This window comes from Cervus canadensis, chromosome 32, assembly GCF_019320065.1.
Source record: "Cervus canadensis isolate Bull #8, Minnesota chromosome 32, ASM1932006v1, whole genome shotgun sequence".
NCBI classification, from domain to species: Eukaryota; Metazoa; Chordata; class Mammalia; order Artiodactyla; family Cervidae; genus Cervus; species Cervus canadensis.
This window is the reverse complement of record NC_057417.1, coordinates 12,896,924-12,911,514: the sequence shown is the minus strand read 5'-3', so window position 1 is coordinate 12,911,514 and position 14,591 is coordinate 12,896,924. Positions and strand designations below refer to the sequence as shown.

At 43.9% G+C, this 14,591-nt stretch overlaps 1 protein-coding gene across 5 annotated transcripts in view; it reads right to left on the bottom strand.

The window, feature by feature from the left end:
* TMC5 (transmembrane channel like 5) overlaps positions 1-14,591 on the bottom strand; it is a 78,058-nt gene that overhangs the window by 40,082 nt on the left and 23,385 nt on the right. For all 5 annotated transcript variants that reach the window (XM_043455747.1, XM_043455750.1, XM_043455751.1 and 2 more), the window contains exons 3-5: positions 11,347-12,160; positions 7,769-7,929; positions 3,863-3,952 (exon numbers count right to left, since the gene is read on the bottom strand). In XM_043455747.1, coding sequence (XP_043311682.1) covers positions 3,863-3,952; positions 7,769-7,929; positions 11,347-12,104 — 1,009 coding nt within the window. In that variant the 5' untranslated portion in view covers positions 12,105-12,160. The remainder of the gene's footprint in view (positions 1-3,862; positions 3,953-7,768; positions 7,930-11,346; positions 12,161-14,591) is intronic.

The window sequence follows — 14,591 nt, the reverse complement described above, 5'->3', positions numbered from 1 at the left end:
AGGGTCTCAGTTAAGACCTGGCTTCACGGAGGACTTGACAAATAGAGGCATCGCGTGATACATGAACCTAGGGATTGGGTCCAAAGCAGTTCGGGATGGTGGTTAAGGCATCAGGCTCGGGAATCAGGCAGACCTGCATTTGATCCCAGATCTGCTATGTCATTTAATTTCCTTGAGCCTCAGTCCCTCAGCAAATGGAAATGACAGGCATGCCTGTATTACACGTGCGGAGAGTGGCAAGCAAATAAAACTAAATTCGATGGATAACACAAAGGCAGAACACCGGGCACGTGAAATGAGCTTGATCAAGGTAAAACTCCTTCTTAGGCGTCAGGTCCTCTCAAAGTGACCCCTTCCGAGTCCCAGGCAGCCTCAGGTCATCTACCAAGCCTTCACTCTATTCAGTGTTTTAAAACCACATCCCTATGGGCAACTTAGAAGGGGTTGCTCCCATCCTAACTCCTCTGCCCCAGGGTCTCACCTTGGATGTTCTCGTGTGAAGTATGAAGGGTGCCTAAGCCTGTGTTTTCTGAGTTATGAAGGGTCTGAGAAAACGATTCCTTCGAAAGTGTTGCAAACCGTAATAACTGCTTGCCCTTTTGGTCACTCCGATTGCTGAAAATCTGAGAGTCTGTCACATCGCTGTCAGAAATGGAGGAGACCAGGATGGAGTTTGAGTTCACCAGTGTCTTTTCCGGAATAATCTGACTTGAAGATGGTCGGCTTTGGACCCCCAATGAGACATGCTCAACCTCGACAATGATTTCATTCACTTGACCACCAGAAAGCATCTCTCGTCCCCCCAAGCCTTAAGTCGCACCAAGGTGAGCTTCCCAAGACCTCATATAGCAGTCACACTGGCATTGTTGGGAACCACCCAGAAAAGTGATGCCAGTCACAGAGAGCTGCCCCATCCACAGTTATTAATGCCAGGATGAGATGGACAAAACCAGTCCCCCACAAATCACAGTACAGCTCCCCACATCTACACCAGAGGGGGATCCCCAAGAAGAGGAGTGTTTTCCTGTGGAAATTCTGTCCCAGTAGCTAGGTAAAAGGCCAGAAACAGAATTCTTCATTAAAGTAATAGGATTCTAAAAACAGAAGGCAGAGATTCTTCTAAATGACTCATAATCAAAGGGCAAGGTCTTCTTTTTAATTGGTACCTCTGGTCCAAGACTTACGTTTTATTTCTAGTTTTATGTGCCTATATACATCCAGATGGGTTTACAGGGAAACAGCTGCTATCTCCTGACTGCCTGGGTGGCCCCACTGCTGTCCGTCTGCTTCCCACACCCATTCTCTCTTTCTCTCACATCAACAGATGCCTCATTTTCCTGTGCAGCCACTGCGCTCAGCTAGAACTCTCCCAGCTTCCTTCGTGGCAAAGAGTGGCTCCTTTTGCAGCCTAGGATGGGCCTGTGACCCCATTCTAGCCAACAAGATTGTGGCTTCCGTTAACGCTCTTTAATGGGTGAAAGTTTGCCTGATTTAACCCTTGGCATTTCACCATTTCACCTTCTTTCTGACCAGATACAGCCATTTGGAAAAAAGAGGGTAAAACATTCACCAGCTGAGGGTGGTGGGAAAAGACGCTTCAGAAGGAGCCTCGGACGTTGAGAGTATCATGGGCAGGGGTGCCATAAGAACTCTGGACTCGTTCCTGGCATACTTCTTGTCACAAAAGGAAAATAAATCCCTTTATTGCTAAACCACTGTCTTATGTCAGTGCTGGGCACCTGGACACAGTCCCTGCCCAGCAGACCTGATCTGGAAATCACCTTGGCCGTGCTGTTTATTTAATAGTTGGAGAATTTGAGGTGCAGAGGAATGAACTAAACTCCCTCCTAATCATACTCTCAATAAATGGCAGGACTGGACTAACAATAGAACTGTTTCCTTCTCCCCACACCAACGATAATTACTATTATTGGGAATCTGCCTGCTGATGCAGGGGACATGGGTTCAATCCCTAGTCCAGGAAGATTCCATGTGCCGTGGAGCAACTAAGCCTGTGCACCAAAACTGGAGAGTTGTGGCTGCAACTAGAGAAAGCCTATACACAGCAACAAAGACCCAGCACAGCCAAAAAAAAAAAGTTCCTTGTAAAAAACAATACATGATAACTATCAGTAACAATACCTGCAGGCTAACTACTTTAAATAGAATATATTGTTTGATTTTCACAATCACCCTATGAAGTAAGTGCGGTAATAAACCCCATTTTATAACTAAGAAAACTGAGGCCCAAAAAGGTAATTTGCTTAAGGCCACAAAACCAGCAAGTAGAAGAGCTCAGGATCAAACGGAAGTCTGTCTGATCTCAAAGCAAGATGCCTTAGTTACTTCACCCTGGTCCTTTCCTGTCGGCAGATGCTAATGTATCATTCACTACTTCCTTCATTCATAAATGAATATTTATGAGTACCTACTAGTGCCAGGCACTTCCTAGCTGCTAGCATGATTCACCAAAGTGACACTCTATCAGAAGACTGTCCATCAGTTAATTGTAAATGATTTGAGAATCAGAACTAGTAAAGCAAAATGGTAGAGAAAGCCAGGTTCATGTCTGGGTCCTCTATTTCTTTACTTCTCTCTGCCTTCTGGGGACTCCTCTCCCACCTAGAGGCCCTAATCTTCATATTGGCCACAGAGCATCTTAAGAGGTTTGAAGGCATTTCTTTTCCCCAGTAGTTAAAGCCATTCCCTGCTCTCGTGGAAGACAGACAGAGAGCATGATTGTTTATATCCCCACGGTGTTCTCTCCCAAGTGGCAACACCTATTTCTTGAAAGATACAGGCCTCCTTAAGAAGCCTCTTAAAGAGTGAAGCTACAGGGTCGGGTGTCAAAAGGTGAGAGATAGTTTCAAGTCATGGGGCCCCACAATATGTGTTGTTACACAGAAGATGTCTTTGACTTATTCCTTGGTATTCACTGGTTTGCCTCTAGCTTCCAGCATTCCCTGACCTCTCTCCTCTGATGCTTTTTTATTTCCTCGGCCTCTGCCTCTGATCAGAACTTCCTCACAGCACACGGTGATCCTTATAGAGCTTCCTAACTAATTTCAAAGCCTTCTTCAAGCTGATTGCCCCTACCCTCCACTATCATAATAATTCTATGATTTTTCAGAAAAATTTTGAACAAGGCACTGCCATCTCACCAACACATGTATTAGCCATGGGACGGACATGTGACCCAAGCCTTCTTTCCTATGTAAAAATGACTGGTTCATGTGTAGGCATGTGTCCCAAATGGGGCTGGAGAGAGGTTCCGCAGTAATGGCTGATAGGCCTAGAAAGAGAGGAAGATTTCCCTTGAGATTGCTGAGCTGTGTGTGTGTCTGATGTCAAGCTCCCTGGCCAGCAGAGAAGGCCTGACTAGTTGAGATGAATGAGGTGAAGCTTAAAGAGAAGCTGTCTGCGAAATAGATGGAGAAAAAGAGAGTCCAGGTGGCCCTGAGCTCCTGGCTTCAGACCCAGAGGCCCTGGTTCCTGTAACTCATCCAACAAATACCTCTGAGCACCTATTATGCGCCATGCCAGGCTCTGTACTAAAGTGCTGGAAGGCAATTCTACCTTCTGTTCTTTATTTACCCACATCCTTCCCGCAGCAACAAGCCTTGGGCCTGGGTGAGCTGGGTTTCTGTCACTTGCAACCAGAAGAGTCCTAGCGAAGACACCTTGATATCCAAAGGAGAAAAAAACTCTGCATGTTTAGAATAAAACTTATTGTGATAAATTAACAAAGTGCCACATCAGTTACTACACCAGAGGCCAAGAGTCAGTGGCAATGTCTGCATTGCCTTGAACAGGCTCCTTCTGCAGGACTGATGCTTTTGGTCATTGTCCACTGAAGCCTTACCTTGGGGTGAACTGAGCCAATCATGTCCAGACAAGGGTGGGTCTCCATAAGCTGGGCCGAGACCGTCATCACCCACATAAGCAGGATTCACTGGAATGAAGAGACAAGACAATTAATCCCACACTAGTTATTACTGAGCACACGATGGTCAGCAGGACCTTGTTAGTGGGCCATAACTCAGAGTTTGAGAAATACTTGTCTGGAGGGGAAGGGATGAATAGATGGAGCTCAGAGGGATTTGTGTGCTAAGTTGCTTCAGTTATGTCCCACTCTTTGTGACCCTATGGACTGTAGCCCACTAGGCTCCTCTGTCCATGGGATTCTCCAGGCAATGATACTGGAGTGGGTTGCCATTTCCTTCTCCAAGGAATCTTCCTGACCCAGATATCAAATCCACGTCTCTTATGTCTCCAGCATTAGTAGACAGGTTCTTTACCTCTAGCGCCACCTGGGAAGCTTCAGAGGGGTTTAGGACAGTGAAAATACTCTGTAGGATACCCTTATGATGGATACAAGGGTTGAAACCCATAGAATGTAATTCACCCAAGGTGAAACTTAATGTAAGCTAAGGATTTTGGGTGATAATGATATGTCAATGTAGGTTCAGTTGTAACAAATGTCCCACTGTGCTGGGGGACCCTGATAATGAGCGAGGCCATGCACGTGTTCCCTGGAGTAGGAAATGGCAACCCATTCCGGTGTTCTTGCCTGGAGGGTTCCATGGACGGAGGGGCCTGGCGGGCTATGGTCCAAGGAGTCTCAGGGAGTCAGACACAACTGAGTGACTGAGCACACAGGCGTGCACGTGTGGGGCAGAGGGTACCTGAGAAATCTGTCACTTTTCCTCGATGTTACTGTGAACCTAAAACTTCTGTTAAAAAAAATGTCCTACTTCTAAAAATTAAACAAATTTTGTTGAGATGATTACAAAGCTTCCTTCTAGTTGTAGCCTTTTATGATGACACATGAATAAATTAGAAACTTGGCATGATTTTCTCAGGGACAGAGTCCACTTTCGACATCTACGTGACAGTGTCACATTTCAATATATTTTTATTCAACTCATGATAAACAATGAAGTCTAAACTCCACAACAGAAAAAATTGGAGCACATTTTGATGGAGATGTATGAAATTATACTGTGGGAGGTTCTGGAACTTCTTGCCAACGATCACTTCCCAGCTTTGCTGCCTTATTAACTGTGTGCTCTCTGGCACATGTTACTTAATAGTCTGAGTTTCAATATCTTAGTCTGTAAATCAAGGATAATAATCGGCCTTCACATAGGATTGTTGGGGAAATTGAAGCAGTTAATTTTTGTTGGGAAAACTGAATCAGTTAATACGTGTAACTGATGTAACTATGTTTAAAAGTGCTTGAAAAAAAATCCCAGAACACCACAAATTCTTAATATATACTATTGTGGTAAATCAGTTGTTTTTCAGCAAATATTATACTTCCTCCACTTTGGACACCTCCATTGAGGTTGGACTTGGTCATGTGACTTGCCTTTACCAGTGGAACATAGTAGAAATGACAGTTTGCTAGTTCCAAACCAAGGACTCAGAGACATTGTATGTTTCTGCTCGCAGACATTATATGTTTGTGTGCTTACAGCTTATGCCATGGGATGAAAATGGCCCAGGTTAGTTCACTGGGTCAAGAAGTACACTATACCTAAACAGAATCTGTGAACTCAAATCAGACACAACCAAACCCAATCTGGTTTAGTCAAGCTCCAAGCAAACCCACAGATGTGTGGATGAGAAATAAATGATGCTTATTGTGCAACACTGGGTTTTAGAGTTGCTTGTTACGCAGCATTCCTGTGGCAACAGCTAACCGATACATCCCTTATAGCTGTTGCTTTTAATTCAGTTAGCATTGCTCAAGCACCTACTGTGTGCCAAGCATTAGGAAAATTACATGGAGCCTTGGAAGATACATGGATGAAACGGGTTCTCCTTAAGGAGTGCATAGTCTAACAAGATGGTATAGCACAGGATAAGAGAATGCTGGGGCTACAACCTTGGTCCTAAAAGGAGCCCAGAGAAGGAAGCCACACTTTTTGTGGCCACTTTTTAAAATAGCTTTTTAATTCCAGTGTTCTGTGGAACTTGGTGGTCAGCAATCCATATTTCCCCTGCTTCTACCCAACAGTAATGTGGAGTCAGGGAGACTGGCTGATACAGGCTCTTTTGATTTAGTAGCTAGGTGACCTTTAGCATGTTTCTCTCTGAACCTCAGTTTTCCCTTCTGTAAACAGGGAGAACAATAGTGTCTGCTGCAGAGGAAAGAAGACTGTAAAAGTAAAGTGCTTAGCAGAGTCTCCAGAGCGTGGGAAACACTCCAAACCAGTTATTAGCTCTGCTTGCATCAGAGTGGGGCAGTGTTTCTCAACCCTTTTTTTTTTTCCATTACCGACCACCTACGGAGTCTTTTAAGATAGTTCTTCCTCACTGCCCTCCCTCTCGAGCTTATTTACTTATTTATTTTTGGCTGCACTGGGTCTTCCTTGCTGTGTGCAGGCTTCCTATGGTTGTGGCAAGTGGGGGCTACTCTACTTGCAATACACAGGCTTCTCGTTGCAGTGGCTTCTTTTGCGGCAGAGCGTGGGCTGTGGGTGCACGTGTTTCAGCACTGTGGCACCTGGGCTTAGGTGCCCAGTGGAACGTGGGATCTTCACAGACCAGGGATTGAACCCATGTCTCTTATACTGGGAGGTGAATTCTTAAACACTGGACCAACAGGGCAGTACCCCCATGACATTTTAATACCATAGTTATATTGTACAACTACATTTTTGTGTATCTTCTTTATACATAAAAAGAGGAAGGTTTTTTTCTGGGCCTTTCAATAAATTTTCACCCCTTGAGATACATATGCCCCACTGAGAATGCCTGGCGTAAAGGTTTGGAATAGCCCAACTGAATGTTTTCTCTGCAAATGTATAACAGCCCGCATTTTTCCTTAGTGTGTGGCAATGATCCCCATCTCCTCCTCCCTGTCTTCTTCAATCTCTTCCCTACCAGTCAGGGCTGAGCGATCTTTCATCTGCACCAACCAGCACTTGGACCCCACGCTCTGTTCAAGGCTGAACACTCCCTTCTCCAGCTCTGAATTCCTATAACATCGACTTGTGCCATGAGCTGGCTTTCTCTATGAGAAAAGTCCCCTTTTTTTCTCTCTCTCAGAAGATGAGAACTGGTAGAATCTTCTTTACCTCCCAGAGCTAAACCTTTACACACAGCAGATTCTGAGAATGATATGATTTTTCACATATTATCCATCTGTTTGCTCATTTTCTTTAGTCTTCATGTGCTCTTGTCACCTCCTCACCTAGGCTTTAAATATCATGAGGACAGAGCTGCTGTCCTAACTCCCTGTGTCCCCAGTTAGAGCTGCTTCTAACTCCCTGTGTCCCCAGCAGGTTCCAAAAATACAAATGCTGACCATCTGAACACCTTAAAGAGGTGCTTAACTAAAGCTGGCCACTGGCAGCCATGCAAACTGAATCTAGTCTACCAGTTGTTTTGTTTGCTCAGCACAGGGATTTTATTTATTTATTTAAAGAATTATTTGGGAACATGTGAAAAACTAGATTTCTGGCTTCTCTAGGAAAATCTGAGGATCTGGCCACACCAGGACCATCTTTTTCACATAACCACCATGGGCGTGAACCTGATCATCAGCCTCCACACACAGACACCACTCCTGCCCAATGTGCTCAGATAAATGATGACACTGTTTCTCTTCTCTACACCCTCAGGGTTCAACCTTTGTAAAGTGGGTGTTTGAAGGAGCAGGAGTAAACCACTTCTCTTACTGATCTCTAATGACTGGTCCCAAGCCCATTGAATTTTATTTTCCTCCCAGGAAATGATCCTCTTCTTAACAAATGCTTACCATAGCCATTGCCAGGAGCATCTGGATACGGATTTGCCATCCCCACAGATTTCATTTCAATGCTTTCAGGATAATCAACATCCTCTCTTCCAAGGATGCCCAAGGGGCTGACACCCTCATGGTGAAACGAGGGCTGGACTGAAGATGTTCTGCTGAGCATTCTGCAATCCCAAAATGATGAATCAGTATTCATCTGGTAGCACAGTAAGGACAATCATCCATCTATCCATCCACCCATCCATTCATTCATTCCACTGAATGCCAACCAGGCATGGGCAAGGGGAATAGAACACAAAGACAAAGACATGGATTGTTGACCCTCAAGGACTCTCCACACAGTCTGGTCGAGCTCCTTAAACACAACCACAAGCAATTATAATACAAGTAGTAACTGGGGAATATAAGAAGACAGGCCCAATGAGTTCACAGGAAAGAGAAAATTTGGGTTGGGAGTTTGAAGGGAAATCTACATGGAAAAGAGACATCTGACCTGGGATTGGAAGGATAAATCCATACATAAAGAGTTAGGAGGAGGGCATCCGAAGATGAAGAACAGCACAAGTAAACCTGTGGGACCAGAAAGTGCTGAATATATAAAAGGAATGCTATGAAAGTCAATTAAGCTGGAGCAATGATTCTCAATTTTATGCATATATCAATTCCCAGGCTTCACCTCAAACAACTAAATAGAAGCTCTGAAAGTTGGGCCCACGTATTTGTATGATTTTTAAGGCCCCCCAGGTAATTAGGTAATTATAAGCATCAGCCGAGGTTAAGAACCACTGACCTAGAGTGTTGGGTTGAGGTAGGAAGAAGATGGGCTTCCCAGGTGGCTCAGTGGTAAAGAACCCGCCTAACCATTGCAGGAGATGTGGGTTCTATCCCTGGGTTGGGGAGATTTCCTGGACACGAAATGGCAACCCACTCCAGTGTTCTTGCCTAGGAATTCCCATGGACAGAGAAGCCTGGCAGGCTAGAGTCCACAGGGTCCCAAAAGAGTCAGACATGACTTAGCAAATGAACAACAACAACAGGGAGGGGATCACAGAAGAGGGAGGAGGTCAGGCAGGCTGGGCTTCAGCTGGCATCTTACATTAGCCCAGCACATCCTCATTCTTAAGGTATCATAAATGAAGTGGCGGAGTCTTTCTCCCAAAGGTTATGGAGAACCACAGAAGATAATAAACAAGGGAGTGACAAGGTCAAAGGTATATTTTCAATGATGAATCAGGCAGTGGGGGATAAGACCAAGGAGGACATTTTGACCTGGTCCTTTTAATCCTCCGATTTAGGTTCTGAAGACATTTGATCCCACTACACACCCAAATCCCATATTTTTGTTTCTTGTTGTTCAGTCAACAAGTCGTGTCCAACTGTTTGCAACCCTATGGACTGCAGCATGCCAGGCTTTCCTATCTTTTATTATCTCCCAGAGTTTGCTGAAATTCATATCCATTGAGACAGTGATGCCATCCAATCATCTCATCCTCTGTCACTTCTTCCCCTCCTGTCCTCAGTCTATCCCAGCATAAGGGTCTTTTCCAATGAGTCGGCTCTTCACATCAGGTGGTCAAAGTATTGGAGCTTCAGCTTCAGCATCAGTTCTTCCAATGAATATTTAGGATTGATTTTCTTTAGGATTGACTGATTAGATCTCCCTGCAGTCCAAGGGACTCTCACAAGTCTTCTCCAACACCACAGTTCAAAAGCATCCATTCTTTGGCACTCATCCTTCTTCATGGTCCAACTCTCACATCCATACATGACTACTGGAAAAACCATAGCTTTGACTAGATGGACCTTTGTCAGCAAAGTAATGTCTTTGCTTTTTAATATTCTGCCTAGGTTTGTCATAGCTTTCCTTCCAAGGAGCAAGTGTCTTTTAATTTCGTAGCTGCAGCCACCATCTGCAGTGATTTTGGAGTCCAAGAAGATAAAATCTGTCACTATTTTCACTTTTTCCCCTTCTATTTGCCAGGAAATGATGGGACCAGATGCCATGACCTTAGTGTTTTGAATGTTGACTATCTTTTTAAAGTATTTATTGAATTTGTTACAACATTGCATCTGTTTTTTCCTTATGTTTTGGTTTTTGGGCCTCTTCATCAAGAGGCTCATTAGTTCCTCTTTGCTTTCTGCCATAAGGGTGGTGTCATCTGCTTATCTGAGGTTATTGATATTTCTCCTGGCAATCTTGATTCCAGCTTGTGCTTCATCCAGCCCAGCATTTCATATGATGTACTCTGCATATAAGTTAAATAAGCAGGGTGACAATATACAGCCTTGACGTACTCCTTTCCTGATTTGGAACCAGTCCCTTGTTCCTTGTCCGGTTCTAGCTGTTGCTTCTTGACCTGCATACAGGTTTCTCAGGAGAAGGTGGTCTGGTATTCCCATCTGTTGAAGAATTTTCCACAGTGTGCTGTCATCCACACAGTCAAAGGCTTTAGCATAGTCAATGAAGCAGAAGTAGATGGTTTTCTGGAATTCCCTTGCTTATTCTATGATTCAATGGATGTTGGCAATTTGATCTCTGGTTCCTCTGCCTTTTCTAAATCCAGCTTGTACATTTGGAAGCTCTCGGTTCACATACTGTTGAAGCCTACCCTGAAGGATTTACGCTGAATTCATAGATATTACTACTAGAAATAGTACATACAAAATAAAACTCACATTGGTTAGAATTTCACATAGTAAATTTGTTACAGGTTAAAAATAGCCTGGAAAATAAATAAATAATCACATGCTGTTGGCAACATGAACGTTGAGAAACTCAACACAGGAAAAATTAGATTTGGTAGAACTGTCACCCAAGGTTAACACTGTCAGTGACCCAAACTGTACCTAATAGAATTTGTCAATGACTAAAACTGATGGAAGATTAAAATCTTTTTGACAAAATTTAGATCTACAGAATCTGAATCAGGAAAAATTAGACTTAAAAAAACCTCCTTAGAGGAATCCTAACAATGACAAAAACTATAATCAATAAAACTTGATGAAAACAACAACAATGGAGGAGCTCAATGAGTCAAATCTGCTCTAAACATGAAAAGTGGTCAATTCTGGCGATAATTTCAGCAAAATAAAGATGAAAGTGGAAAAAGTCAGAAGTGGCTCAATCACCTTGTATAAAAATAATTGAGTTAAATGGACTCCACGGTGTTAGATTTTCAAAAGATTTTCTTGATTAAAGTGCATTCCTGTTGATATAGTTCTGGTTAAAAGGTTTGGGTTCATAATTATCACCTTAACCTTAATCTCAATGGCAAAGTAGCAGGGTCAAAACAGTGTGATCTAAATGTCTTGCAGGGACTAGGCAGGAAGAGATAAGAGACTGGGAAAGATGTTACACAAGCAAGAAGTGATGAAAGATTATGATCAGTTAAGAGCATGAAGCCTCAGGCTGAGAATCCAAGGCCCAGGTGAGGTATACAGGTAGGTATGAAAGTTTCACCATAAATCCAGGTCATGGAAATCATCATATGTGTCCTTATCCCAATTGAGTTAAACACTAATTGACTTCATGATCTAATCTTCATCTCCCATCCCCACTGGAGGGAGATTCTAGTACTTACTGCCTGGCCATTTCCGGGTCCTCTGAAGAGCCATAATCATGACCATTCTCAGCACCTGGGTAATCAGGCTCTCCCCAAAAGTTTGTAGAGTTCCGACAGTCCTCAGCACCTGGGTAGTCTGGTTCTCCAAAAAAGTGTGGATGGTTAGATTGACTCTCAGCACCTGGATAATCAGGTTCTCCCAGGGAGTCTATGTATGCCTTGACTCTGGGGCTAGCATGTTCTGGATTCCTTCTGGAGCCTGGATGGTTTGAACTGGCTCTGGGGCCAGAAGAGTTCAAGTTTTCTTGAGCTCCAGGGTAGTCTGGTTCTCCCAAGGAGTCAAGATAATCTGGATTTATTCTGGAGCCTGTGTAGTTTCCCCTGCCTTTAGAACCAGGAAAATCAGGATTTCGTTGAGACTGAGAGTAGTCTGGCTCTCCAGATGAGCCTGGCTGGTATGGATTCCTCTGAGATCCAATATACTCTGGTTCTGCCAAAGGTTTGGGATAGTCTGTTCCTGCAGAGTATGGATGGCTCCTGGTGCCAGGGTAGTCTGGATTACTCCGAGATCCAGGATAATCTGGTTCTGCTAGAGACTCAAGATAGTCTGGACTTGTTCTGGACTCTGCTGGGTATGGGTTGCTCCTGGTCCTGGGGTCATCTGAGTTGTTCAGAGGACCTGGAGTTTTCAAATACCTCTGAGTATGGTTTCGAGACTCAGAATAGTCAGGGTAATCTGGGTCTTCCTCATAAGCGCTATTCCTGTAGGCAGACATATTTACTCTGGAGCATTAAAATGCATCTGCAGTTATTCAGCAATCTCTTTCTTTATCTGAAAAACAAAAGGAAGAAAACGTCAGATTTTTTTCCCCTTTCTTCCCTGCAATAATTGATGGTTACCTTGCAGTATCGGTTCTTTTTCCCTTCTTAGTTAGGTACACAACTGTCCAAAATAGAGACTATATCTCCCAGCCTCCTGTGCCTGTACGTGCAGCCATGAGAGGGGGCAATGAGATGTGGGCAGAAGCGGTATATAGTACTTCTAGGCTGTGCTGTTAAAGAGAAGGGATATTCCTCCCTTTCTCAGTCTTCCCACTTCCGTGGACTGGAGTGTGGAAATGATGGGGTGCCATCTGGGCCATCTGTGGATGGTGACTGCAGCCATGAAATCAAAAGACGCTTGCTCTGTGGAAGGAAAGCTATGACAAACCTAGACAGCGTATTAAAAAGCAGAGATGTCACTTTGCTGACAAAGGTCCGTCTAGTCAAAGCTGTGGTTTTTTCCCAGTAAAAAACCATGGTGGTTTTTAGTCATGTATGGTCGTGAAGCCTGAGTGCCAAAGAATTGATGCTTTCAGATTGTGGTGTTGGAGAAGACTTGAGAGTCTCTTGGACTGCAAGGAGGTCAAGTCAGTCAGTCCTAAAGGAAATCAACCCTGAATATTCATTGGAAGGACTGATGCTGAAGCTGAAGCTCCAATACTTTGGCCACCTGATGCGAAGAAATGAGTCACTGGAAAAGGCCCTGATGTTGGGAAAGAGTGAAGGTGAAAGGAGAAGAGGGCTGCAGAGGTTAGATAGCATCACTGTCTCAATGGACATGATTTTGAGCAAATTCTGTAAGATAGTGGAGGACCGGGGAGCCTGGCGTGCTGCAGTCCATGGGGTCGCAAACAGTTGGACATGACTTAGCAACTGAACAACAACACCTGGGCCGTGCACACACAGGCAGCACCCACCTAGGAGGGCAGCACAACAGCCTGGCTTGTTGATGATTTCACAGATCAGTGCCCAATATCAGCTTGGGCTTTTATGTAAAGAAAGAAAGAAACCATTATCTTGTATAAACCACTGTTTCTGGGTCTGATACATTTAACCAAACTTACATCCTGACAAATACCTTCTCCTGGTTATGGGGGAGGAAGCAATGAACCAAAAGACTGGAGCAAACAAGGACTTTTTAAGCACTTGGACTGTACTTGTTTTGAGTTCAAAGCATAAATTACTATGCGTGCACAATGGAGTTCCCCTGGTCGCTTAGTCAGTAAAGTCTGCCTGTAACGCAGGAGACCTGGGTTCAATCCCTGGGTTGGGAGGATCCCCTGGAGGAGGGCATGGCAACTCACTCCAGTATTTCTGCCTGGAGAATCCCCATGGACAAAGGAGCCTGCAGTCCATGGGGTCGAAAAGAGTCGGACATGCCTGAGTGACTAAGTGCGGCTCAGCAGAGAGGGCTTGGGTAAGGAGACAAACACCACCACCCCTTCCAGTTTGAAAATATGGTTTTTTGAGTCCTATAAACTTTCATTTATAGATAAAATATACTTTCAAATCAAAAGTGATGGGGTCTTAATTTCTAAGTGAGCCATCTATTGCTTTTACTTGCCTTTAACCTGTTTCTCCTTCTTTTGGCATCAAGGCCCTGATTTTCCTCTGAGCCCCTGCCCCTGCCACACTCATGGTCTAAGGAAAGGCAAATTGCATTCTTGACTCCAAGGACGGTCACATGACCAACTCTGGCCAATCAGTGTCCACCATACCCCTTGCCCCAGGGTTTGGTTTAGGAATGGGCACATAACCCAGGTCAGTCTTCCAGGACCTTAACGGGACTAACTGGGAAAGGTATGCTCTTATTTCACTAGGTTGCTGCGGTGATAGGCTATAAGCCTGGAACTTCTGGTGTAGTGTCAGTCAGAACAGAGAAGAATACAAGAAGGGAGAAAATTTAAACAAAGAATTATTAGAATTTGTGGACTGACCTGATACAGGAAGGTTGAAAGCTAAGGAAAAGAAAAGTCAGAAATTAACTCCACAATTTGAGCCATCATGATTGGATAAATGGTGATGCTTTTGAAAGAAGCAAGTAGACCACTTTTAAAGTTCAGCCAATGTTTACAGATTTATCTCTATATAAAAATGAAAAGGGTTAGACTTTTTGTTGAGTAATCAGAGCTAAAGAATTAACCTTCTGCCGCTGTCATCTACAACCTTCTCAGCATAGCAGAAAGTTTTTCATTATTTGTGTCCCTGTCTAGCATCCAGTTCTCTCTTTTGTAGTAACATTTTTCCTCTCAATTCAAGTCAGCCAGGTGTAAATGTGTGACCCAATCAGAATTATTTGCTTCCTGGCCACAGTGATTGAGTCAGAGCCAGTGAGACTCAATTCTGGGAGTTTTATCAGAAATGTTGAAAAAGAGAAGCTCTCTCTTTTGGTTGGACTTGGGACTTAGGAAGTTACAAGCCTGAAGCTGTCAGAGGTCATC